Source organism: Tiliqua scincoides, chromosome 10 (genome assembly GCF_035046505.1).
Source record: "Tiliqua scincoides isolate rTilSci1 chromosome 10, rTilSci1.hap2, whole genome shotgun sequence".
Classification (NCBI taxonomy): Eukaryota; Metazoa; Chordata; class Lepidosauria; order Squamata; family Scincidae; genus Tiliqua; species Tiliqua scincoides.
This window is the reverse complement of record NC_089830.1, coordinates 20,486,440-20,510,599: the sequence shown is the minus strand read 5'-3', so window position 1 is coordinate 20,510,599 and position 24,160 is coordinate 20,486,440. Positions and strand designations below refer to the sequence as shown.

Genomic DNA, 24,160 nt, shown 5'->3' with positions numbered 1-24,160 from the left:
GGAGTGCCAGAGCATCACTGCTCTGTGGTTGTGTGGACCACCACACAACGGAAAGGTAGGTGGAGGTGTGAGGAGGAGGTGTTCTAGTGCAGGGGAGGCAGAGGGCTGACCGCCCAACATGGAGGCTCTTGATTCTACGCCAACTTTCGGGCTGATGTAGAATCGAGTAGCCCCACTGCAAGGCTACCCCGGTGAAGGGGAGGAAAGTCTCACAGATGACAAGCTTGAGCTGCTGAAATTCTCTCTCCTACACAATAGTTAAAGGTCCAGGAGCCCTCAAGGTGAAAGTTTGCCCACTCCTGCTCTATGCATTTCCAAATGGCATCTCTCCAGGTACCCAGTGAGTAGCTCCATTGCATAACAGACTGTTGTGCTTTTGCCCTGCAGACAAACCAGGACAAAGAGTTGGACCAATTGAAGTCTATATCATGCATGCCTTTCACTCCTACATAGAGATTACCTCTCTGGCTTGGAAAAAGAGCTATGCAGACGCACCCTTGTTTGAAAAAAACATTTTCACACACCCTTCCAAATGTTTGAAAAACATTTTGCGCAACAGCTAGAGAAAGCAAATAGAGATGCTAAAGTATAATATTTGTAGTATTTACAAATACTATTTGTAAAAAGTGATTCACCAATGTTAATCCAGAGGCGCATGAATTGAGCATGTTGGAGCATGGAAATACTTGATTGATATAGATATCTAGTCCTGAAGGGTGAGAGACACCTCTGCAAAGTGCTGAAGAGGGAGGGACTGAAAGGCTGCCTGTTCTCTTCCCCAGCTGGCCAACATTGGGCTCCCACAAGCTGCCAGCAGCTTGCTGATCTGGGCCGGGTGCTTTGGACCCCTCTGTCTCCAGCACTCCTGCAGCCAGTACAGCTCCTAACAGCTGCTACTGTCGCTTTAAGGCCAATTTCCAAAGACTCCAGTCACGTGGTGAGAACCTGAGTCACACTACCCAGGGCAGTCCATGCCCAGGTAAGGCTCCTGGCAGACGGAAACTCTCTTGGCTGAAGAACTGCCCTTGTTCCACGTTCCGTTTGCTGGTTCCAGACCAAGAGGAGCTCTGCAGAGGGTAAGGGTGTGTGTGTGGGTCAGATGCCCCTTTGGTTTCCTTTGTGGGTGGCATGATGCTTGGCGGGGATGGCAAGAGAGCCTGTTGGCAGGCAGAGACTTGCTTCCCCTCTCCAGCCTGGATCCCAGCCAGGACCCTCCCAGCACCTAAGGAATGCCCGGGAAATGCCAAAGAGCTAAGGAAGAAAGGACAGGCTGGACGCTGAAACCTTGTGCCAGCGGAGACTCTCACACTCTGCTCAACCCTTTCGGGGGCAAGCAGATGGAGAGGGTTGCAAACTTCAGTTGCCAACCAGCTCTCCATGCAAGACCTGCCCCACTCCTAAGTGTTCCTTGGAAAGGAGGAGGTTCCCCTTCACCCCTGGGCTGTTACCTGAGGATCAGGTGGGCTTAGTCCAAGTCGGATTCCAGCCCCTGGAGGTGCTTCCCCCCCATAGTACTTGCTTTTGAAAAGCCACCAAGTAGGCAGAAGTTCAGCAGGTGGAGCTTTCACCAGCAGTGGGCTTCCTCACGGAAACGTCTGCCCCTTTAGATGTTTTGTGAAAGGCAAAACATCTCCTATCTGGAGGAAAGCTGAACTCCACTTACTCGGCAGATCTAAGCTCTGGAGATGAGGGTTCCCAAGAAAGTGATAATTAGCTGGTATGTTCTTTTTTTTTTCCTCCTTCCTCTCTCTCACTCCAATTATTGTCTCTGCCCAAGATCCGAGCCAGCTTGCAGTCTGACAGACTCCCCTCCACATCTTTTTTTTTCTCTCCTTCCTCTCTCTCACTCCAATTGTCTCTGCCCAAGATCGAGCCAGCTTGCAGTCTGACAGACTCCCCTCCACATCCACGATGGACTTGGAGAAAGCTAAAGAGCTGTCACCACTCCTGAAGAAGTTTTATAGAGGGGAGCCCTTGGCCCTGGGGGTGAGTACAGAACATGGAGGACTCAATGTTTGAATCCAAGCAAGAGTCATGCCGTTTCCTGCCTGCCTGCTTTTGGTGTTCTTTCCCTTGCTCCAGAGGTGTGGCTTTCGGTTCTTGTTCCTGGAAAGTTGTGATTCCTGACTAAAGGCCCAATCCTGTCCAACTTTCCATCACTAATAAAGTTGTGCTTACGGAGTGTGAGCTAAATCCTGCAGTGGGGGTGCAGCCACAGAAGCCTGTCATGTTGCAACTGTATTGCTGCCACAGTATTGCTGTATTGCAAACAGTATTGCAAGCTGTATTGCAACTATGTTGGCACCAGAAAGTTGGATAAGATCAGCCCTAAGATAACCTGAGATGGCAGACGAGATTCCCTGGACAGTCACTGGCTGTCAGGCTGCCTTGGGGAAATTAATTAGGCAAAACAAGGCTGGAGATAGAAAATGGTTTTGGGTTTATTAAGACAGCACTGGGTTCTCACTGCGTGAGAATCCAGCCTAAGGCACCTTATTATATCTATCTTTTTATAGCGTTAAAAGCCATAGTAATTTTATGGGGATTAATTGACAGCAAACATTTTGCAGGGTTCCAACCATAGCCAGCATGTCTGCAGAGCCAGTAGACATATCGTGCCTGGTTGGCAAGCTTCAGTCTCGAAAGACTATGGTAGAAGCCTACAGCACCCGGTATTCCCAGGCGGTCTCCCATCCAAGTACTAACCAGGCCTGACCCTGCTTAGCTTCCCAGATCAGTTGAGATCGGGCATGTGCAGGCTAACAGTTGCTGTCATCATGTCTGCAGGGCTGGCTTTAAGCCAAATGAGCCCCACACCTAAGGCTCTCTCCAGGGTAGTCTTGTGTGCAACTTCAAATGTGCTTAAATTCATTTGCTTCATTATGTGCACTTTTTAAGTGTACATTTTGTTTTCCATTTTCCCCTAGAGCAAGGGTGCCCAAACCCCGGCCCTGGGGCCACTTGCGGCCCTCGAGGCCTCTCAATGCAGCCCTCAGGGAGTCCCCAGTCTCCAATGAGCCTCTGGAGATTTGTTGGAGCCCACACTGGCCCGATGCAACTGCTCTCAGCATGAGGGCGACTGTTTGACCTCTCGCATGAGCTGTGGAATGAAGGCTCCCTCCACTGCTTGCTGTTTCACGTCTGTGACACAGTAGTGGCAGCAAAGGAAAGGCCGGCCTTGCTTTGTGCAAGGCCTTTTATAGTCCTTGAGCTATTGCAAGACCTTCATTCATTCATATGAGTTCATCTTTAATATATTCATTTATGTAAACCTATGTACATTTATTCAAACTTTAAATGTAAATGAATTATTTTCTTCCCCCGGCCCCCAACACAGTGTCAGAGAGATGATGTGGCCCTCCTGCCAAAAACTTTGGACACCCCTGCCCTAGAGCTAGAAATAAAATGTATTTATAGACTTTGTGTCTCTAAGATTCTACAGACCTTGGGTGTGAACCTGGGACCGCACAAAAAATGGGCCCCCACAGCTCCCAAGACTGGCCTTGCATGTCTGCATAAGTCAAAGCACTTCTAAGAGAAACTTTGTGCTTTTTAAATAGAGGGCAAATGCAACTTCATTAATGCAAAAATCAAATTTTCTGGATAGTGACAGCAGGATTGGGTCCCATTGCATTTCTGCTGGGATTGTGAGCAGAGACCAAGCCTCATTTGACACACTCTGAGGTCAATGGCAGAGCCCTGTGCAATATCTGTCTATTCCCATAAGGCAGGGGTGTCCAAACTTTCGACAGGAGGGCCGCATCATCTCTCTGACAGTGTTGGGGGGCCAGGAAGAAAAGAATGAATTTACATTTAAAATTTTGAATGAATTTGCATAAATGAATATATTAGAGATCGAACTTATATGAATGAAGGTCTCATGATAGCTCAAGGCCTTGCACAAAGCAAGGCTGGCCTTTCCTTTGCTTCCTCTGCTTCTTCACAGACTTGAAACAGCAAGCAGTGGATGGAATCCTTGTCCCTCCGCTTGCCCAAGAGGCCGAGCAGTTGGCCCTCGCGCTGAGTGCAGTTGCATTGGACCAGTGTGGGCTCCACCAAGTCTGCAGTGGGTCAGAGGCTCATTGGAGACTGGGGGCTTTCCCACAGACTGGATTGGGAATCCCGGAGGGCCACAAATGACCCCCAGGCAGGGGTTTGGGCACCCCTGCCATAATGTGTGGAGAGAGAACAAAACAAAAGTCCTGGTTCCTAAATGCCTGAAACAGATCTTCACTGAGACTGCTTAAGGCACTGACACGTGCATCGGCTTCCCAGACTTGTGGCAAATCCGAGAACGATGCCATGCTCTAAATGTGAAAATGTATGCAAATATTGGAACAAGTCTAATTAGATCTTTGAGTCCCAGCCACAGATGATATCTCTGCAGAGGAGAAATCAACTGCATGTAGGTAGATTTCCAAGACTGGCGTATTGAACAGACTGGCAAAAGGGGCAGGATGGTAACACCCTGTTGTCTTAATGTTGTTTTTGTAGATCACACAGATACTGACAGGCATAATTGGAATAGCGTTTGGGGCTGTGCTGAACCTGGCATACGATCACAAATTCCGTTTCTATTATGTCATCGCGCTAGCACCATATTGGACTGGAGCCCTGGTAATTCTGAATATCTAAAAAAATTATGTCTGCCTTCAGCCTAGGACAGGGGTGTCCAAAGTTTTTGGCAGGAGGGCCACATCAGCTCTCTGACAATGTGTCAGGGGCCGGGGGGGGATTAATTTACATTTAAAATTTGAATAAATTTACATAGGTTTACATAAATGAAAATATTAAAGATGAACTTATATGAATGAATGAAGGTCTTGCAATAGGTCAATGCCTATAAAAGGCCTTGCACAAAGCAAGGCTGGCCTTTCCTTTGCTGCCACTGCTGCATCACGGATGTGAAACAGCAAGGGGTGGAGGAAGCCCTCATCCCACAGCTCACGCGAGAGGTCAAACAGTCGCCCTCATGCTGAGAGAAGTTGCATTGGGCCAGTGCAGGCTTCAACAAACCTCTGCAGGGCCAGAGGCTCATTGGAGACTGGGGGCTCCCTGAGGGCCACATTGAGAGGCCTCAAGGGCCGCAAGTGGCCCCCGGGCTGGGGTTTGGGCACCCCTGGCCTAGGATAATGATTGCATATCCATTGCCAGGTTTTAGATCCTATTCTCCATCCCAGTTCTTTCCAGCGACAATGAAAAGCTTACGAACCACTGAGCAGGCCAGAAAGATTGAGAACCTCTGTGGGGGACTGTAAAACATTGGTTTTGTTAAAACATTGGTTTTGTAATGTCATTGGGGCAGAGTATATTTCTCAGCTCCAGAACTGCCACGCGCAAGGCTTTATATTTAGGGTGTCAGCACAGGATTCAGCAATATTTGAACCACGGCTCTAAATCTGTTCAGGAAACGGAAGTTTCTAGTCCTCATGGATGTGCAAAGAAGCTTGAGATTGTGTGAAGAGTGACTGGTGAAACCTTAGAAGCTGGAGGAAGGCACAAGTGCTCTTCCGGTAATTAGGAGATTGACCCCTGATGGGTCTGTGCAGCAGTGTTGAAATGATAGAGAGACAGGTGTATGTGTGTAGGGGGCTTTAATTAAATGTACTGGTCACTCCCAGTAATTCTTCCCCATTTTATCCAAATTAGAAGGCTAAACGGAGGGGCATAAATGGGGCATAAATGGAGTAGCTAAGGTGGCTTGCGTAAAAAGCAAGGGGGCTGGGCCCCTCTAGTCCTCTGTAATTCAAATATTGCTGCACAAGACTGTGTTTTTCCCCCTCTATGACTGAAATAAGGAATACTACAAACTGATTATTTGCAAAACTGAATATGGTGTTCTGATCACAGAGCATGTCTTTAAGTTGAGTACTCACAGGCCTGACCAGAGGCATTCAGTAGGAGGGGAGGGATGAGCTGTGCACAGGAACATCATGACATGACATGACATCATAGGGATGTCAGCTGGGCACAGAATCTTACAAGGAGATCTTGGCAGGTTGGAATCAGAATGGCAGCCTCTCTTGTGCCTCTTCCAACCCTCCAGCACCCCAGGGACAACCAGCAGCACTTCCGGAGGCTTCTGTGCCTACACAGAGGACTCTAGTGGGGAATGTCTTTGCTTTGTATCTGGGGGAAAGCAGGGCGTGGTGCTTCTTGGACTACTGGAATCTTGGTGAAGCCTCAGAATGGTTACACTGGCTGCAGTCCTCTCTTTTGGATAGACAAATCTCCTGATTTTTACGACTGCCCACCAGAACCTGTGTCCTTGATTTTGTGCCCTTTGCTTGAGAACATCAGATGGTGCCCCGTCTTCTTGTTCCAGCTTAGCAGAGGGAAGTGGGATAGGGATGGGATACAAGGTAGGCCTGTTCATGACAATGATGTTTTAGATGTTTAGTAACATGACAGTATGTTTTAGACAATGATGTTTTAGTGACCCTTCTCTTCTGTCTCCTACAGTACATCATTTCCGGATCTCTGGCTGTGGCAGCTGCCAGGAACCCGAAGACACCACTGGTAGTAAACCTTTTGGATACTTGGTGATGTGATCAGACATATGAGAGAGCAGGGCACTCTAAGCTCTTTTTTTTTTTTGCTTGCCATGCGCAAGCTCATGCGTATGTCTCATACGCAACCTCTGAGATACAACTGCAGGGATAGCAATGACAGGAGAGAAGTATGCCTGCTTTCTGTCCTGCTTGAGGGCTTTTTGGAGACACATGGCTGGTCACTGTAGCCTCTTCCTACGGCCTTGTGGTGTTTTGTATGGTCTGTGATGGTCTGTTTGCTAGTCTGTGATGACTAGCAAATTCTTTAGCATGATTGATCTGGGGCACATGCGCCTCAGGGTCAGGGCCAAGATGTCCTGTCTGAAATAATGGTTTGGCTCTCCTAGATGAAAGTCATGGTGAGCATGAATGTGGTGAGTGCTGTGGGAGCGAGTCTTGCGATCCTGCTCTTCTCAATATCCATGCTCAGTGAGCGACGCTATGCTGTGAACTGGTGTAGCAATTACGGTCTGCGAGAGGTGGATCAACAGTGCTACGAAGCCCAAGTTATCCCTCACGTGAGTGCCTGCCCAAACTCAGCAGGGAAGGGTCAGTCTTGGCCCCTGCAGAGCCCTGACTCTGTAGGGAGAACATGTGTTTTGATGCTGCTAATTTCTTATTTAAAAATTGTTTTGTGAAAGGGAAAAATATATATATAGAGAGAGAGAGAGAGAGCGGGTGTTCTGAGGCCGAAGTGATGTCTTGAGAACTTACAAGGACTTTGGAGGACTGTGGAAGGCCTTTTAAGGGCCCCTGAAACTCGTAGATTTCATTATCGATGGGTCTCCTTGTGGTCTGTGGCAAATGTGGTCTGTGAGGGGGCCTTCAGTGGAGGACATCTGTAGGAGCTGCCACCACAAAGGCCCTTTTCCACTGTCAGTTGCATTCCTGCAGGCGGTGGTGAAACATGGAGGGGGGAGTCAGATCCTCTTGACTTCTGAGCAGGTTCCTAGGAGAGGATGTTGTTCATAAAGGTACCCAGGTCCCAAGTCAGTTAACGCTTTAAATGCCACAACCATCACCTTGAATTGTGCCCAGAAATGAATGGGGAGCCATTCATCGCAATACCTGCCCTTCCATGGTGCCCTGAGAATAAGAAGTCCAGCCTATTTATACACGGATTTGACTCAACACAAGTGGCCCCTGCAAATGAGAAGGAATGTGCTGATCCCTGGAGAAGGGGAAAAATGCATCCCTTTAAAATCAGTTTTAAAAACTGAACAGTAACAGTCCTTTAACAACAGCCTCCTTAATGAGAGAGAGAGAGAGAGAGAGAGAGAGAGAGAGAGAGAGAGAGAGAGAGAGAGCGCGCGCGCGCGCGCAAGCAGCAGGCTAACAATTCATCAATCCTTCTCTCTCCTTCGGACCCCTCCCTTCCCCCAGCATGTGAAAGAAAGGTGATCATTTTGCATTGGTGAAGGGAGGGGCTGAGTGAAGTGCTGATGGATTGTCTTCTTAATGACTCTTACCTTAGAGTCAAAAGGTCAGCAAGGCTGTTTTTTCAATCACTGGAGCAAAGAAACTTTGTCTTTTAAATTGATTTGCTATAGTGCAAATCACTATAGGGAGTGATTTTTTTTTTTTTTTGAGTGTTTGGAACAGAACCCTCACAAATAATTAGTCTCAACCTGTATGTTATATAGAGAAAGCAGTGGAGGCCAATTTCCTTTGGTCAAGATTTCTGCTTTGTTGACAGGATATTATGATTGCGGTCATGTCTGTCCTCCTGCTCTTTACCCTCCTGGCTTTTTGCATCAGCATCTCCAACGCTGTCTTTGGGAGCAAGACCTTGTGTCGGGACCCCAGCACTAAAATGGTAACATTTAAAAAGGGGTTGGGATTTTGTAATTGGAATAGACGTGGATCCAAGAGCAGGGATTGTTCTCCTCTCTCAGGTGTTGGTCAGTATTCTACATCAGGGTTGGAGCTCTGCATGGAGGTTCCATTTCAGGGTAAAGCAAGGATTTAAGCTAAAAGTAGCAATTTGGAGGTTTAAAAGCCCTCTCACCTGCAGTCATGCCTATGAAAACCTCTTGATTAAAATTAAAGCATTTGCAACACTATTGTTAAACACTTAACTGCAGGTGACAGAATACATGGATGACATGCCTTGTCTTGTGTCCAGTTCTGGTCGCCGCATCTCAAAAAAGACATAGTGGAAATGGAAAAGGTGCAAAAGAGAGCGACTAAGATGATTATGGGGCTGGGGCACCTTCCTTACGGGGAAAGGCTATGGTGTTTGGGCCTCTTCAGCCTAGAAAAGAGACGCCTGAGGGGGGACATGATTGAGACATACAAAATTATGCAGGGGATGAACAGAGTGGATAAGGAGATGCTCTTTACACTCTCACATAACACCAGAACCAGGGAACAGCCACTAAAATTGAGTGTTGGGAGAGTTAGAACAGACAAGAGAAAATATTTCTTTACTCAGCGTGTGGTTGGTCTGTGGAACTCCTTGCCACAGGATGTGGTGATGGCGTCTGGCCTGGACGCCTTTAAAAGGGGATTGGACAAGTTTCTGGAGGAAAAATCCATTATGGGTTACAAGCCATGATGTGTATGCACAACCTCCTGATTTTAGAAATGGGCTATGTCAGAAGGCCAGATGCAAGGGAGGGCACCAGGATGAGGTCTCTTGTTATCTGGTGTGCTCCCTGAGGCATTTGGTGGGCCGTTGTGAGATACAGGAAGCTGGACAAGATGGGCCTATGGCCTGATCCAGTGGGGCTGTTCTTATGTTCTTATGTCTACTGGCAGTACTGTCCAGAGTTTCAGATGCAGCTGATTTCCAGCCCCACCTGGAGACTCTGGGGCTTGAACCTGGCACTTTCTACATGCAAAGCAGGACCTCTTCTGCTGAACTATGCCCTCCACCCCCATTCTTGTAGGATAGCAGTTCCCAAACCATGGGTTGTGATCATCAGTGGTTTGTGAGCTGATTTCTGGTGGGTCACTGCCCGGCTGACCAAGTAGGTCATGGGCTTAAAAGTTTGGGAAGCACTGTTCTAGGAAGTCATTGTGCTATGTGAAGGGATCACTGCAGCCCATAATGTGAAAAGCAGGCTAGTAGAACAAGAGCATGCTACCCTAATTTTTTATCTGGGATATTTTGGTCTTCCACAGTTGGATAAATGTAATCCACAACCAGCTTGTGACTGCACAAAGATTGTATCAGCAGCCATAATATGCAATTCTTGATAGTTATTTCCATTTTTTTTTTGTAAGTAACGAGAGTTTGAGTAAAACAGAAAAGGAGAATAACCTTCAACTGTTGATTTCTGTTATGCGCTCAAGAATGAGGAGCGTGTCTCTTGCTTAAGGAAAGGTTCTATGGCTGAAAAGATTGGCATCAGTACTCTCCCTAGAGCAAAGGCAAAGGGTTCACCAGCCTCTCACAACCTGGGACTCGATCCCCCTTCCTGATTGACTTTCTCCTGGCTCCAGTTGCTACAAAAAAAGCCATGAGCTGATAGACACAAAAACAAACATGGAAACAGTTGTAAAATTCTCATAATGTGTGACTTGAACCTTTTGGCAAACACTGCAGTGTCTTTCCCAAGCTGATTAGTAGCCGGAGACTGATCTTGTGTGTGTTCCTCTTTCTCCAGATTGTGGTGGTTTACCAGGGCACACCCCTCCACAACGATGTTAGCCTTCCGGTTACTTGCGAGGATGCCAAGAACCCCTGAGTCACTGTGTTTTCCCAAACGACCTTGCCCAAAATCAGAAGCAAAAGGATTTGATAGCATTCTTCATAAAAGTGAACTGAGCAGGTTTCTTAAACTCTGATCAAAAGGTTTTTCCTTGAAGACAGTAGGTGTCAGGAACCATCGGACTCCATCAATGGAGACGGAGAAAGCACCTGATCATAAACGATGGTGCTCTTTTGGCTTAAGGGACTATCACATTCTATGGACTATATTGTGGATTATGGCTTTGAAAGGGAAATGTCAAGAATGTTGGCAAAACATGCGATGCCTTAAGCCCAGCTCACAAAACTGGGGACATTTTGAATGATTTAATTTCTGATGCAAGGAGCCTACCTTTCTCCGCAAGACCTGCCTGGTTCCATTATAGGTAGCATTGAGAAATGATGGCTCTGGGATGGAACAGGAAGCAAAGAAGCATTCCCTTGACTTGAGAATGGCTCCCTCTCTTGAGAGTTTTCGGCGAGGCCTGAAAACACTGTTGTTTAAACAAGCCTTCTGATTTCTGGCCTTTTTAACATTTTTATACATCTTTTAGTTTTTTACAGGCTTGATTCCTTGGTGACTTGCTCTTTTATGCTGTCTTTTAATCTGACTACTGTTTTTATGGCCCTGTAATATGTTTTTAAATGTTTTTATCTGCTATGTATTAATGTTTTTAAAATCTGTTTTTTTTAATATGTTGTTAGCCGCCCTGGGTCCCGTTAGGGAGAAGGGCGGGATAAAAATAAAGTTTTATTATTATTATTATTATTATTATTATTATTATTATTATTATTATTATTATTATTATTATTATTAAGAAGGCAAAATGACCCAGCTGCTCTGCCCACTGATTCCCAACTCCTGCTACTTTGTATCAATGAAACTTGTTTTCCTTTCTCCTCTGTGAGATCTTTGGAGATGACAGGCAGACCCAAGCCTTTCTGGTGGTAACACAGGTCACGTAGTCTAAATGAAGATGACTTTCAAGCTCATTTAAGTAAGCAACACTCACCCACCAAAGGCTTGTTCATGAGGGTGACAGGGTCCCCGTAAACCATGGCCACAAACTCAACCCTGGTTGGTTGGTTGGCAACCTTCAGTCTCGAAAGACTATGGTATAAGCCTACAGCACCCGGTATTCCCAGGCGGTCTCCCATCCAAGTACTAACCAGGCCTGACCCTGCTTAGCTTCCGAGATCAGACGAGATCGGGCATGTGCAGGGTAACCTCATAAAAATGCTTCCAAGTCTCTCAGAACCGGAGATAGACTCTTGAAAAGAAGTCGTGCTCAGGGTGACAAGATGTCATAACCACAAAAGAGAACAAGATGCCCCAAACTGTAGGACATCCAAGCAAAATGTAGGACATGACAAAATAAAAGCAAAGAACACTTGTATATTCAATTCATGTGGTTAATTTAAATGTGATATTATTTTTATTATTAAATTTAAAACTTTATTGCATATAATTTATTACTTATAAGTAGGCTAAGCGCTGCCTGCCAGGGGCCGCTCAAAGGGAAAAGGAGGACATTTAAGTTCTTTGCCAGGACATGAGGCTACAAAAGAGGACATGTCCTGGAAAAAGAGGACATCCCATCACCCTGGTTGTGTTATGTGCATTGCTGAGACGCCAAGAAGTCCACAAGAATGCAAAGTGTGTGGCTGTCTGAGTCCTCATTGGCTGAGGCAGCAACCAACCAGGAGCCAGCACTCCTCTTGATGTTTCCAAATTGTGACCCTACAGGCTGCCAAGTTCGTGGCGCCAGCTTGCTGCAAGTAGACCATTGCGCTTTTGCCTGTGCGTAAACCATGAGGAAGGCTCTTCATTGGCTTCTTCTTTTCCTAAACATCATCTGCAGAGAGGCTCTCAGATGTTTGCTTCTGGTGTGTGAAGTGAAGACAAAGCCTGGGGAGTTAACCAGGAATGATGGTGGAATGTGAAGAACCAGAGTATTATTTTATGTATTTGTTTTCAGATTTTTATATCGCCCTTCCTCCAGGGAGCTCAGGGCAGAGTATATAGCTCCTTCCCTCCTTTTGTCCTCACAACAACCCTGTGAGGTTGGTTAGGCTGGGAGAGAGTGTCTGACTGAGTGACTGTGGGCCGCTGTGAGATACAGGAAGCTGGACTAGATGGGCCTATGGCCTGATCCAGTGGGGCTGTTCTTATGTTCTTAACTACAATTCCCAGGAGGCCTTGCAGGTCTCTTGTTATCTGGTGTGCTCCCTGGGGCATTGGGTGGGCCGCTGTGAGATACAGGAAGCTGGACTAGATGGGCCTATGGCCTGATCCAGTGGGGCTGTTCTTATGTTCTTATGACCCAAAGTCACCTAGGAAGCTTCATGGATGAGCAGGGACTTGAACCTGGATCTTCCAGGTCTAAGTCCAACACCAAAACCATTACACCATCCTGGCTATCCATCCTCATGGCTTCCTCAGCTGGTAATGGGTTTCAAGGCCTTGGGTTTCAAGGCCTGTTCTCACCTTCCCCAAGTCTACATAGACAATTTTTGTTTCATTCTGTATTTTTTTTAATGCTGTCGTGCTCAAATTTGAGCATTTTTTTGTTTCCTCCATGTTTGTTTCATTGATTGTTTTGATTCTTTTTGTTTTTGCATTGTTACTTCCATTTTTAATGGGTTATTTGATAGTGGGAGCTGCCTTGGTTGCTGTTTTTGGAACAGGAAAGGCAGGAGAGAAGTGTTTTTGAAATAAAGGACATCACTGGGACTTGTTTGTGGCAAGGCTGGCACAAGCCCAACCGATGACATCTGCCCGATGACATCTGCCATGCATGATCTCTCCATTTTTGTAAAGGATTATTCTCAGTTGGTGCACTCAGTTGCAGATTGCATGTAGTGCACAAATGTGAGGGGGCAGAGTCGGTAATAGGGAAGGCGAAGGATTGCAGAGGCTTCAGCACTGTGTCTGATAATGGTCCTCTGTCTTGCAGAGAGGATTGTGGGTCAGGGAACACAAAAGAGCCTGTGTAAGGACATAGCCACTTATAGATAATTATCCAAATCCTGCTTTGGGGAAGGATGTCAGTCAGGTCATGTGTCCAGGCAAAGTAGGGGAGGGGAGACAGCTACACGCTTTCCCCAATGATCTTCCAAGGACTTTCATTCTTGGCCTTTAGGAAAACAGCAAGGATAATACCCCCCCCTCTCTCTCTCGCTCTCTCTCTCTCGCTCTCTCTCTCTGTGTGTGTGTGTGTGTGTGTGTGAGAGAGAGAGAGAGAGAGAGAGAGAGAGAGATTAGCACACTGGCAAAATTTATAAGAATGTATTTTGATGAAGTGAAAGGGAGCAATGGAATGCCATAGTTTTGCAAGGGAAGGGGAAGGGGTTGTAGTGTGGGGCAGTCAGTGACGACGCATCAAAGACTAAAGAACAATAATTAAAGGGACTTAGAGAAAGCTCACCCTAAGGAATAATGCTTGTGTCCTTATCAAAGATCCACTTCCATCAGGAGGCTTGCACCTAAATGGCGCTAGTTCTCATTGAGATCCTCTACATATAAATTCAGTTCCACTCACGTTCATGAATTTCAGAGCACCTTGTTTTGTACACAACAGGGATCCAATGTGTACACCTGTGTGCTGGGCAGAAATGGGTTAAAACGAAACAAAAACTTCATCAGGCCTTTTTGTGGCTGCTGTGATTACTCTGAAGCAGGGCCAAGAGGAATTTTATCAGGAGGTTCAAAGTTTTTTTTTCTGGATTCCTTTTGGGGTACAGTTTGTTTTGGGCCCCTCCCCTTCTCCATTGGATCTACATTGGATTCTACATAATTTGTCAAAATTATGATATATGAAATGATGTAGGCTTACCCAAAATGTGAATGCTGGTCTTCACCACAATAGATGCAAACGTTTTCTGAGATTCCAGGAAATCCCCTGCTCCCCTCTTTTGGCTCCTAAGCCCTCTTTTTGACCCCAGGTCTAGGTTTGATGTACCCCGCTGCACCCCACCTCTCGTGGACTCTGATTGGAAGTACAGAATGTGATGTTCAACCTGCCAAGAATCTCAGTGGCGGTGTTTTTGAGAAGAAATGAAAAGCAAGCTGCTAGTCCTCATGGAGGCTAGATGATGTGTGTCCACAGCCTGGGGAAAACCACCATGGGAGGAAAGGCTGAGAAGGGCAGAGTTGTGGAGGTACCAGAGTACTACATCCCTCTTTCTCATTGCTTAAAAAAAAATAAATAACTGAAGAAATTTTGCAAAATGAGAAAGATGGCAGGATAATACCAAACTAGATTGTTGTTGGCAACCTTCAGTCTCGAAAGACTCTGGTATCGCGCTCTGAATGGTGGTTCTGGAACAGCGTCTAGTGTGGCTGAAAAGGCCAATTCGGGAGTGACAATCCCTTCCACACTAGGAGCAAATGCAGTCTGTCCCTGGTCTGTCTCCCTGGCTGTGGGCCTTCCTTCTTTGCCTCTTTGCCTCAGACTGTTGGCCAAGTGTCTCTTCAAACTGAGAAAGGCCATGCTGCACAGCCTGCCTCCAAGCGGGCCGCTCAGAGGCCAGGGTTTCCCACCTGTTGAGGTCCACTCCTAAGGCCTTCAGATCCCTCTTGCAGATGTCCTTGTATCGCAGCTGTGGTCTACCTGTAGGGCGCATTCCTTGCACGAGTTCTCCATAGAGGAGATCCTTTGGGATCCGGCCATCATCCATTCTCACGACATGACCGAGCCAACGCAGGCGTCTCTGTTTCAGCAGTGAATACATGCTAGGGATTCCAGCACGTTCCAGGACTGTGTTGTTAAGAACTTTGTCCTGCCAGGTGATGCCGAGAATGCATCGGAGGCAGCGCATGTGGAAAGCGCTCAGTTTCCTCTCCTGTTGTGAGCAAAGAGTCCATAACTCGCTGCAGTACAGAAGTGTACTCAGGACGCAAGCTCTGTAGACCTGGATCTTGGTAGTCAAACTAGACTAGCGAGCCCTTTTAAAGGGACTGAGCAGGAGCCAGTGGACTGACATGCCCTGAGAAGAGAATCTACCCATTCCATACCTTTAGGAGTACTGTAGATGGAAGACTCACAGGGAGCGGCTGCCATGGGCAGCCTTTGGAGTTTTGCAAACACTGTAATCAACCCTGAAATGGAGGGAGATGTTTGCACTGGGGAAGAGAGAGGACAAAGGGCAACCTGGCCTCCCTTTCACTTTCCATAGTGTGCCGTATCAGCTCCAACAGTCAGCCTGGACTGGAGGACAAGATCGTAGTCACCCACTATTGCTTCTGTGTCCAGTATCCCTGCTTTTGCTCAGTATGAAGATATGAATTGCAGAGGGCTTCAGGAGGAACAAGCAAGCAGGAACAAGCTCTTTCCTTCACCAGCCTGGATCCAGGTTGGGAGCGACTCAGGCAGCCCCCTTCCAGGGCAGGTGGGTTCATGAAGAGAGGCAGGCATGTGCAAGCTGGACAGCAGTGCCAGGAGAGGCTGGAGCGCTCGGGCTCAGATCTCCAATGGGAGAAAGTCACCACCGCCACCATCCTTCCCGTTTCCGGGTCAGCCGCAGGGAGAGGGGCGCTGACTTTGTGCCCTCTGTCTTCATCTTGATCTCCTGCCCTTGGCGAGGGAAGATCTTCCCAGCATCCTGGCAAGGTGAGCCACTCGTAATTGCTGCAGGTGAGCTCTGACCCCCTTAAGGTAAACCCAGACCACTCTCTCCCCAGGGCGAGAGTAACCTAGATCAGAGTTCTTCACCCTTGGGGTTGGGAACCCGGTGGGGTCATGAAGCCTCAGTTGTGGGGTTGCAGCAATGTACAGCTGAAAATGGTTGACAAAGGATGAAGACCACTGGACTAGAGCACCACAAAATCAAGGGGGAGGCATCTAGTGTCATGGTCACTAGGGAGGATAGGGTCTTGGGGGGCGGATTGACGGTGCGTCCCCAGTTCCATAAATTTATTTATTTATTTATTTGGGTTGTGGCACAAGACCAGGTTGAAGACCACTGACCTAGAGGGCACACAAGCTCACCCGGGCATTCTGGTAAGAAAAACCAGTTCTGGGAAAACCTCCTTTCCCCTTAAGAGCGGCATAGAAAGGAGACAGATCGGGGTGCTCTGGCCCTGATCCCTGGGCTGGAAGTCAAGATAAAGACAAATTTGTAGCACGAGCCTGTACATGTCTACTCAGAAGAAAGTCCCATTGGAGTTCAGTGGGACTCCCAGGAGAGCATGTACTGGATAGGATTGCAAACTTGGTTTTCCACTCCCAGCCTTCTGCTGTCCACTTCATCTCACCCAATAAGAAAGCCACAAAGCAGGCAGAAGTTCAGCAGATGTCACTTTCATCCTCATTCCTTTCCAAGCTGCCAAAACAGCAAGTGCCTTTGGAGCTGCTGGGAAAAGGCAAAGTCAAGCTGGACTGGACTCACTCCATGCCTCTTGATCCAGGGATGACAATTCTCCTCAAAAGGCAATACTTTCACATTCCTTTTTTCATCCCTGGCTGACTTTCTCCCTCTCTCTTTCTCACCCCAGTGGTTGTTTTTGCCCATGATGGAGCCTGCTTGTAGTCAAACAAGATCCCCTTCCACCTCCACGATGGACCCCGAGAGCCTGAAGGAGCTTCCAGGACCCCTGAAGAAGTTTTATAATGGGGAGCCCTTGGCCCTGGGGGTGAGTACAGAGCTTGTGGGGCACAATGCCTGAATCTAGAAGAGCCATCTCAGGCCTTTCTGCTCCTAGCTGGAGAGCAGTGGCTCTCGGACTGTGATCGGGGGTCACTGTCTTGGTGTGGGGTTCCTGGTTCATGTGATCAGGAATGGCAGACAAGCCTCAGGCAACAGGTTATTTGCCCTGCGCCACCCTGCAATGGACAGAGTTGGGCATGAGCTGGATTAGAGGTGATCTCACTTCAGGTTTGGGTCCTCTGCCTTTTGCTCTGGGCTCCTTGTGGTCCACAGAAGGGTTTTCAATTTACAAGGAGGGGCAGACTCAGGGAAACAACATGTGCTACGTATGTTGGGGTGTCGCTAGGGGTGTGCAGGGGGTCCAGGCCACATCAGGTGACCGGTGGGGGGGTGACACCACTACTAGCCAAAACTTTTTAAATCTTGGTATTTTTGAATAATACCATCATGGTATATATCAATCAATGCATAATTTCATGCAGAATGCAATGAAACAAACATTAAAATCTTGCTATTCTGTAGCAAATAATAGCCCAAAAACCAGCAAGGTTGGGGAATTGGTGCATTACCATGCCCACTTCCTGGGCCTTTGCCCCACCCACTACATGGGAGGAGGTCCATCGTGGGGTGATGTGCTGCCCCCCCACCAGGTGACAAAAACCCTACTGGTACCACTGCTACGTAGTCCTAGCCATGAAGGTTCAGGCATGATCGATCTGTGGAAGATGATCCTTAGTACGCCATTCAAAGTGGAGGAATGGGGCAGCTTGCTAGCATCTCAGCATTGGAAATGTGTACCGAAGGAAAGAACTGCGCCATGCTCTGCTCTCCCTGTGAAAGGGTTGTTATGATGTGTTCTTTGCAGGTCACACAGCTACTCCTCGGCATCATTGAAATACTGTTTGGATTCATGCTACACCTGTCCTATGAAGAGATATTCAATTTCCCTTACTTCATTCTGATGACACCGTATTGGACTGGACTGCCGGTAATTCTGTACACCTGGGTGTAAAAAAAAAATTATACAGGTTTCTACCTGGACGACTCTAGTGCCGTATCTGTGTTAGCCTCAGCAAACTTGAATCATGGGGGGGAATGGTAGTGAGGTGTCTAATGACATCCTCCAAGCCCGATTCCCCACTGTTTGTAGTCAAATCATGGTACATCTAGTAGCTTTCCAAAGACAGGAACTAAGGAGCTGGGCGGAAAGGTAAAAGGGGATGTGCCACCTTTAGTTCCTTGTTGTTTCTTAGGGCTAGGAAGGTTCTTTCTTCATCCTGTGCCTAGCACCATGATTTTCAACCTTTTTTTGTCTCATGGCCCACTGGCAAGGTACTAAAATGGTCAAGGCGCACCACCAGTTTCTGACAATTGACAAGGCACACCATGCTGTTGGTGGTGGTGGTGGTGGTGGTCGGGGACTCACATCCCCCAATGACCCTACTAAGAAATGACCCTCCCCCAAACTCCTGTGGCACACCTACAGACCATTCGCGGCACACCAGTGTGCCCACAGCACAGTGGTTGAAAATGGCTGGCCTAGCAGAGCCAGGTGAAACAACACAAGCTGCATATGTCAGTGTGAACATTGTCTTTCAGTTGGGTGTGTGTGTGTTGCAGGAGTAGAAGTTAAGAAGTCACAGGGCTGACATGATTCACTAAGGAGGGTGGACAGAACTGCCTAGGAGGCAAAAAGCACTAGTGGGGCACAGAGTTTTACAGGCTATGCTTGGCAAGTTGGAAGGAGAACAGCAGCCTCACTGAACCCTCTTCTGACCAGCCAACACCCCAGGACAAACATTCAGAGGTCTCTGTGACTACCCAGGACTGAAGGCTCCTGTGCCCTGTCTTCACTTTGCACCCTGAAGGAAGGGCACCAGGTCTCCGGTATGCCTGGTATTAGTGGAGCACCTCTGAATGTTCACACCGGCCACAGTCCCCTCATCTAGATGCTCATGCCCCCCACTGTTAATGAATTTGCCCATCAGAATATGTGTCCTTGGCTCCGTACCCTTTGCTTGAGAGCATCAGGCCATGTTCAATCTTCCCGTTCTCAGGCTATGATCTAGTAGTGGACAAAAATTGAGGGATCTAAGATAGTCTGTTCATCACGATGATTGTGGTGTAGCATTTCCAAGCGGCTCGTTTGCTCTGATCTTCTTCTCCATCTCTTACAGTACCTCATTTCTGGAATACTGTCTGTGACAGCTGCCAGTAAGCCAAACCCATCACTGGTAAGACACCTTTTGTGTGTGTGTGTGTGGGATTGGGCGATGTGGTGAGATGGCTGAGCTAGAGCACAACATTCTGGACTTGCTCTCTGTTTGCCCTTTCAGACCCACTCCTGGAAATAATTAATGCCTTTTTTTCCTGTTCTTCCCATTTATTTCCCATGGATTAGAGGTGTTTGAAAATGGTGCTATTTATTTTACTCAGAAAAAAATCCCATTGTGTTCAGTATAGCTTAGACCAGGGGTGTCCAAAGTTTTTGGCAGGAGGGCCACATCAGCTCTCTGACACTGTGTCGGGGGCCGGAGGAAAAAAAGAATTAATTTACATTTAAAATTTGAATAAATCTACATAAGTTTACATAAATGAATATATTAATGATAAACTTATATTAACGAATGAAGGTCTTGCAATAGCTCAATGCCTATAAAAGGCCTTGCACAAAGCAAGGCTGGCCTTTCCTTTGCTGCCATTGCTGCATCACAGATGTGAAAGAGCAAGCAGTGGAGGGAGCTTTCATCCCACAGCTCACAAGAGAGGTCAAGCAGTTGCCCTCATGCTGAGAGAAGTTGTGTTGGGCCAGTGTGGGCTTCAACAAATCTCCAGAGGGCCAGAGGCTCATTGGAGTCTGGGAGATCTCTGAGGGCCGCATTGAGAGGCCTTGAGGGCCACAAGTGGCCCCCAGGCCGGGGTTTGGGCACCCCTGGCTTAGACTGTAATCCTGTCTTACTAATAGGAAACAAACACCTCTACCCATTTAGCAAATTCAGCAGTGGGAATGAAACTGGGCTGGAGCTTGAGGACTCTTAGGAAGACTGCAGGAGACTGAGGGCACAATACTAACCAACATTCCATAGCTGGCATAGCTGTGCCAGTGGGCATGTGCTGCATCCTGCAATTGGGGGAGGGGCACTCCTCAAGGTAAGACAATGTTTGTTCCCTTACCTCGGAGTTGCGTTGCCCTTACCTCGGTGCTGGAAAGTTGGTTAGGATTGCGCCCTGAGTCAGAAAAGAGCCAGGGTGTCATGACCGGTTGTCTTCCTCAGGTGAAAAGCATTCTGGGAATGAATGTGGTGAACATTGTTGGTGCAGGTCTTGGAATGGCATTCCTTTCTCTTTCGCTGGCCCGTAAACCGTGGAACATCAGAGATCAGTGCAGACTTCATGGTTTATTTCAAGTGGATCCACAGTGTTACGAAACCAGACGCATCGCTTTTGTGAGTGCTTTCCAAACTCAGTGGGGAAGGGTTTGTATTGCCCCCTGCGTCTGTGGAGAGAACCTTTTTTAAGCTAATGCCACTAATATAATTCCTGATGTTGAGGCTTGACATGAGCAATGACAAGTTAGAACTTTCTCTTGGCACCAATGTTGCTTTGTAGACCTGTTCTCTTTGTCCCCGAAGCTCTGCCAGGAATTTGAGTTCTGGAACAGAGTCATCTATCGATTTCATTCATCAGCCAACTTTCCCCTGGAATGCCCAAATGATGTGCCCAGTAAAACAGGATCAGGCCACACACACACTTCACTTATTTTTTATCACCCTACCTCAAAACAACCTTGTGAGGAGGTGACACTAGGAGAGAGTGACTGGCCCAGGGTCACTCAAGAAGCTTCACAGCTGAGCAGAGATTTGAACCTGGATCTTCCAACTCCCAAACCACTACACCGTCCTAGCTAATATAAACCAGACGACTCTTCAGATGCAGCCTCGCTTGCCAGGTGGCAAATGTGGTGAATGTAGGGGCCTGATGAGGATACAGTGAAGAGCAATTTGAGGTACCACCACCACAAAGACCCTGTCCTGGGCCATTGCCAGTTGCAGTTCTGGAGATGGTTGTGATTGATATATGGGAGGAGGGACCCAGTTGAAGATCTCAATGTTTGGGGAGGTCGATAGGAGAGGATGCAGTTCTTACCATGTCTGGTTCCCAAGTCAGTTAGGGCTTTGAAGGTCACAACCAGTGCCTAGAATTTTGCCTGGTAATGAATGGGGAGCCAATGTGGCTTCTAAAGTCACACAATTCCAACGCCCCCCATTCTTCCATGCTGCCCTGGGATGTAATGTTATGGAGAAAGCAGTGAAGAGTGATTTCCTTAGTCCAGGGTGTCTTCTTTATCAACAGAATATCATACTTGGAATTATGGTTGTCTTCTTGGTCTTCAATTTCATAGAATTCTGCATCAGCATCAACAGTGCTGTCTTTGGGTGTAAGACATTGTGTCGGGACACCTTCACAGAACAGGTAACATTGAAAGGAGACTAAGATGTGATTATCCGAGTGAATGTGGGGAATCCAGTACTGTCCTCTCTTGAGCAGGTGTCAATATAAAACATCAGCAAAGTGTCAAGGATGCATTTATTTATTTATTTATTTATTTATTTATTTATTTATTTATTTATTTATTCCAAAAACAAAAATAACAAACACACATAACACATAATACAATACAGACAAGACATGAACACAGTATTAGAGGGTGCAAGATATCATACATCACTATAACTAATAAATCATTACGTATTTCCTAATCCAGTTCCTCTTCTGCGATAGCCTCTTAATATCATTTATCGCAGGGGTGCTCAATAGGTGGATCGCAATCTACCGGTAGATCGCGAGGCAAAATGAGTAGATCGCGAAGTGCCGACCCCCCCCCCTTTCAGGTGCCTCTGGGAGGAAACGCCGGGAGTAAGGCCCATTGTACTCAATGGGGCTTACTCCCAGGTAAGTGTGACTAGGATTGCAGCCTCACAGCCTAATCCTAGGCATGTCTACTCAGGAGTAAGTCCTGTTATACTCAGTGGGGCTCAAGGTACACCAACATACATTGTACACATAAATGTTATATGTTATGATGGCGCGAACATTGTAAAAAAAAACTCTGGTAGATCTCCGGGCCTTGCTGGGTTTCAAAGTAGCTCTCGAGCCAAAAAAAGTGTGAGCACCCCTGATTTATCATATCCAGTGGTGGGATTCGACCGGGTCTACCCGGTTCTACAGAACCCTTTGCTAGCTTATGGGTCAGTTCTGCGACGGCGGCCAGCCAATCGCAGCAGCGCTACTGGCAGGACTGGGAGGGGGTCGCTGGGTGGGAAGGAGAGCGGCTGGGCGCCCGCAGAGTGGCCGGAGCAAGCTGAGCACAAGCAGGAGGAGGAGGAGGTGAGCCCAGGTCTCCAGCGCCACCTTGCCCGGGGCTGCCCCCCCCTTCCCTGTGTCTCTCCTTTGCCATTTCATAGCAGGGACATGCGATGAGTGGGGAGGCAGGGGAGGCAGAGCCTCCCCACCGGAGCTCCTCAAAAAGCACCAGGAACGCTGTGTGAGGTGCTTAAGCACGCACACAGCAGCGCTTTTCAAAGGACTCTGGTGGGGAGACTCTGCTCACCCACAGAGGGTCCCTGTTTCAGAGCCCGCCCCTCTGTAGAGCCCTCAGGCCCCTCAGACCCCGCCCCAGCGCTCCCACTTATGAAACCAGAGGGAGGCGCCTCCCCTTTCCATGCCTTTTCTCAGCCTGGCTGGGGAGGGGAGCGAGCTGTGTCGTGGACTCAGCTGAGGGGCGCCCCCCCCCCCCCGCTGGCAGGACCTCTTCCGTGCTTTGGAAGGGCTGCCTTTCTAGCCCCCCCTTCAGTCAGCAGCTCCCCCCCCACAACAAGGCGGCCTCAGGGGGCACTCACTTTCGCCTTGGGTCGTGCACTCATCTTGCCTCAGGCTGCAATGCTATCCACTCTTTCCTGGGAGTAAGCCCCATTGGCTATAATGGGACTTACTCCTGAGTAGGCATGCATAGGATTGTGCTCAAAGGCTGCACTCCTAGCCACACTTTCCTGCCAGTAAGCCCCTTTGGCTATAATGACTTACTCCTGAGTAGACATGCATAGGATTGTGCTCAAAGGCTGCACTCCTAGCCACACTTTCCTGCCAGTAAGCCCCTTTGGCTATAATGAGACTCTATAATTGAGTAGACATGCATAGGCTTGGGCTCGCATGCTGCAGTAAGCTCCATTGACTATAATGGGACTTACTTCTGAGTAGACGAGCATAGGGATTGTGCCCTTACTTCCCACAAGCACAGGACTGCACCATGGGGTTGGTTTTCATCCTTGGGATTTGGGAATGCAGTTTTGTGCCTGGGATCTTTTCATTGCAATACAACGTGTTGTTACACAATGATTGTATAATACACTATCAGGCACATAGAGGCGATGCTCCCACAGCTGAAATTCCTCAGGTTAAAAAAAGGCAGGAATGTGGCAAAAAACATTACTTCATTAAGGGCACAATCCTATGCAGGTCTTCTCAGAAGTACGTCCTATTGTGTTCAATGGGTCTTACTCCCAGGAAAGTGTGGAAAGGATTGTAGCCTTTGAGCAGAATCCTATGCATATCTACTCAGAAGTAAATCTCATTCTAGCCAATGGGGCTTATTCCCAGGAAAGTGAACATAAGAACAGCCCCACTGGATCAGGCCATAGGCGCATCTAGTCCAGCTTCCTGTATCTCACAGCGGCCCACCAAATGCCCCAGGGAGCACACCAGATAACAAGAGACCTCATCCTGGTGCCCTCCCTTGCATCTGGCATTCTGTAACCCATTTCTAAAATCAGGAGGTTGCGCATACACATCATGGCTTGTACCCCGTAATGAATTTTTCCTCCAGAAACTTGTCCAATCCCCTTTTAAGGGCGTCTAGGCTAGACGCCAGCACCACATCCTGTGGCAAGGAGTTCCACAGACCGACCACACACTGAGTAAAGAAATATTTTATTTTGTCTGTCCTAACCTGCCCAACACTCAATTTTAGCGAATGTTCCCTGGTTCTGGTATTATGTGAGAGTGTAAAGCGCATCTCTCTATCCACTCTGTGCATCCCCTGCATAATTTTGTATGTCTCAATCATGTCCCCCCTCAGGCGTCTCTTTTCTAGGCTGAAGAGGCCCAAACGCGTAGTCTTTCCTCATAAGGAAGGTGCCCCAGCCCCGTAATCACCTTAGTCGCTCTCTTTTGCACCTTTTCCATTTCCACTATGTCTTTTTTGAGATGC

The 24,160-nt window shown here is 47.7% G+C and overlaps 2 protein-coding genes and 1 pseudogene across 3 annotated transcripts in view; 2 read left to right on the top strand and 1 right to left on the bottom strand.

Annotated features, from left to right (window-relative positions):
* Window positions 1-1,620: 1,620 nt before the first annotated feature.
* LOC136661659 (membrane-spanning 4-domains subfamily A member 4A-like) lies at window positions 1,621-10,947 on the top strand. The gene is made up of 6 exons (XM_066639025.1): window positions 1,621-1,986; window positions 4,495-4,617; window positions 6,463-6,519; window positions 6,899-7,069; window positions 8,248-8,367; window positions 10,163-10,947. The coding sequence occupies exons 1-6, from the start codon at window positions 1,912-1,914 to the stop codon at window positions 10,241-10,243; spliced, it is 627 nt and encodes a 208-aa protein (XP_066495122.1). The 5' UTR covers window positions 1,621-1,911; the 3' UTR covers window positions 10,244-10,947.
* Window positions 10,948-11,366: 419 nt separating this feature from the next.
* Window positions 11,367-11,482, bottom strand: LOC136661741 (5S ribosomal RNA; annotated as a pseudogene).
* Window positions 11,483-22,219: 10,737 nt separating this feature from the next.
* Window positions 22,220-24,160, top strand: part of LOC136661458 (membrane-spanning 4-domains subfamily A member 4D-like) — a 28,842-nt gene continuing 26,901 nt past the window's right edge. The window contains exon 1 of one of the 2 annotated variants that reach the window (XM_066638731.1): window positions 22,220-22,281. The gene's annotated coding sequence lies outside the window, so the exon portion shown is untranslated. The remainder of the gene's footprint in view (window positions 22,282-24,160) is intronic. The other variant, XM_066638730.1, reaches the window with a different exon arrangement.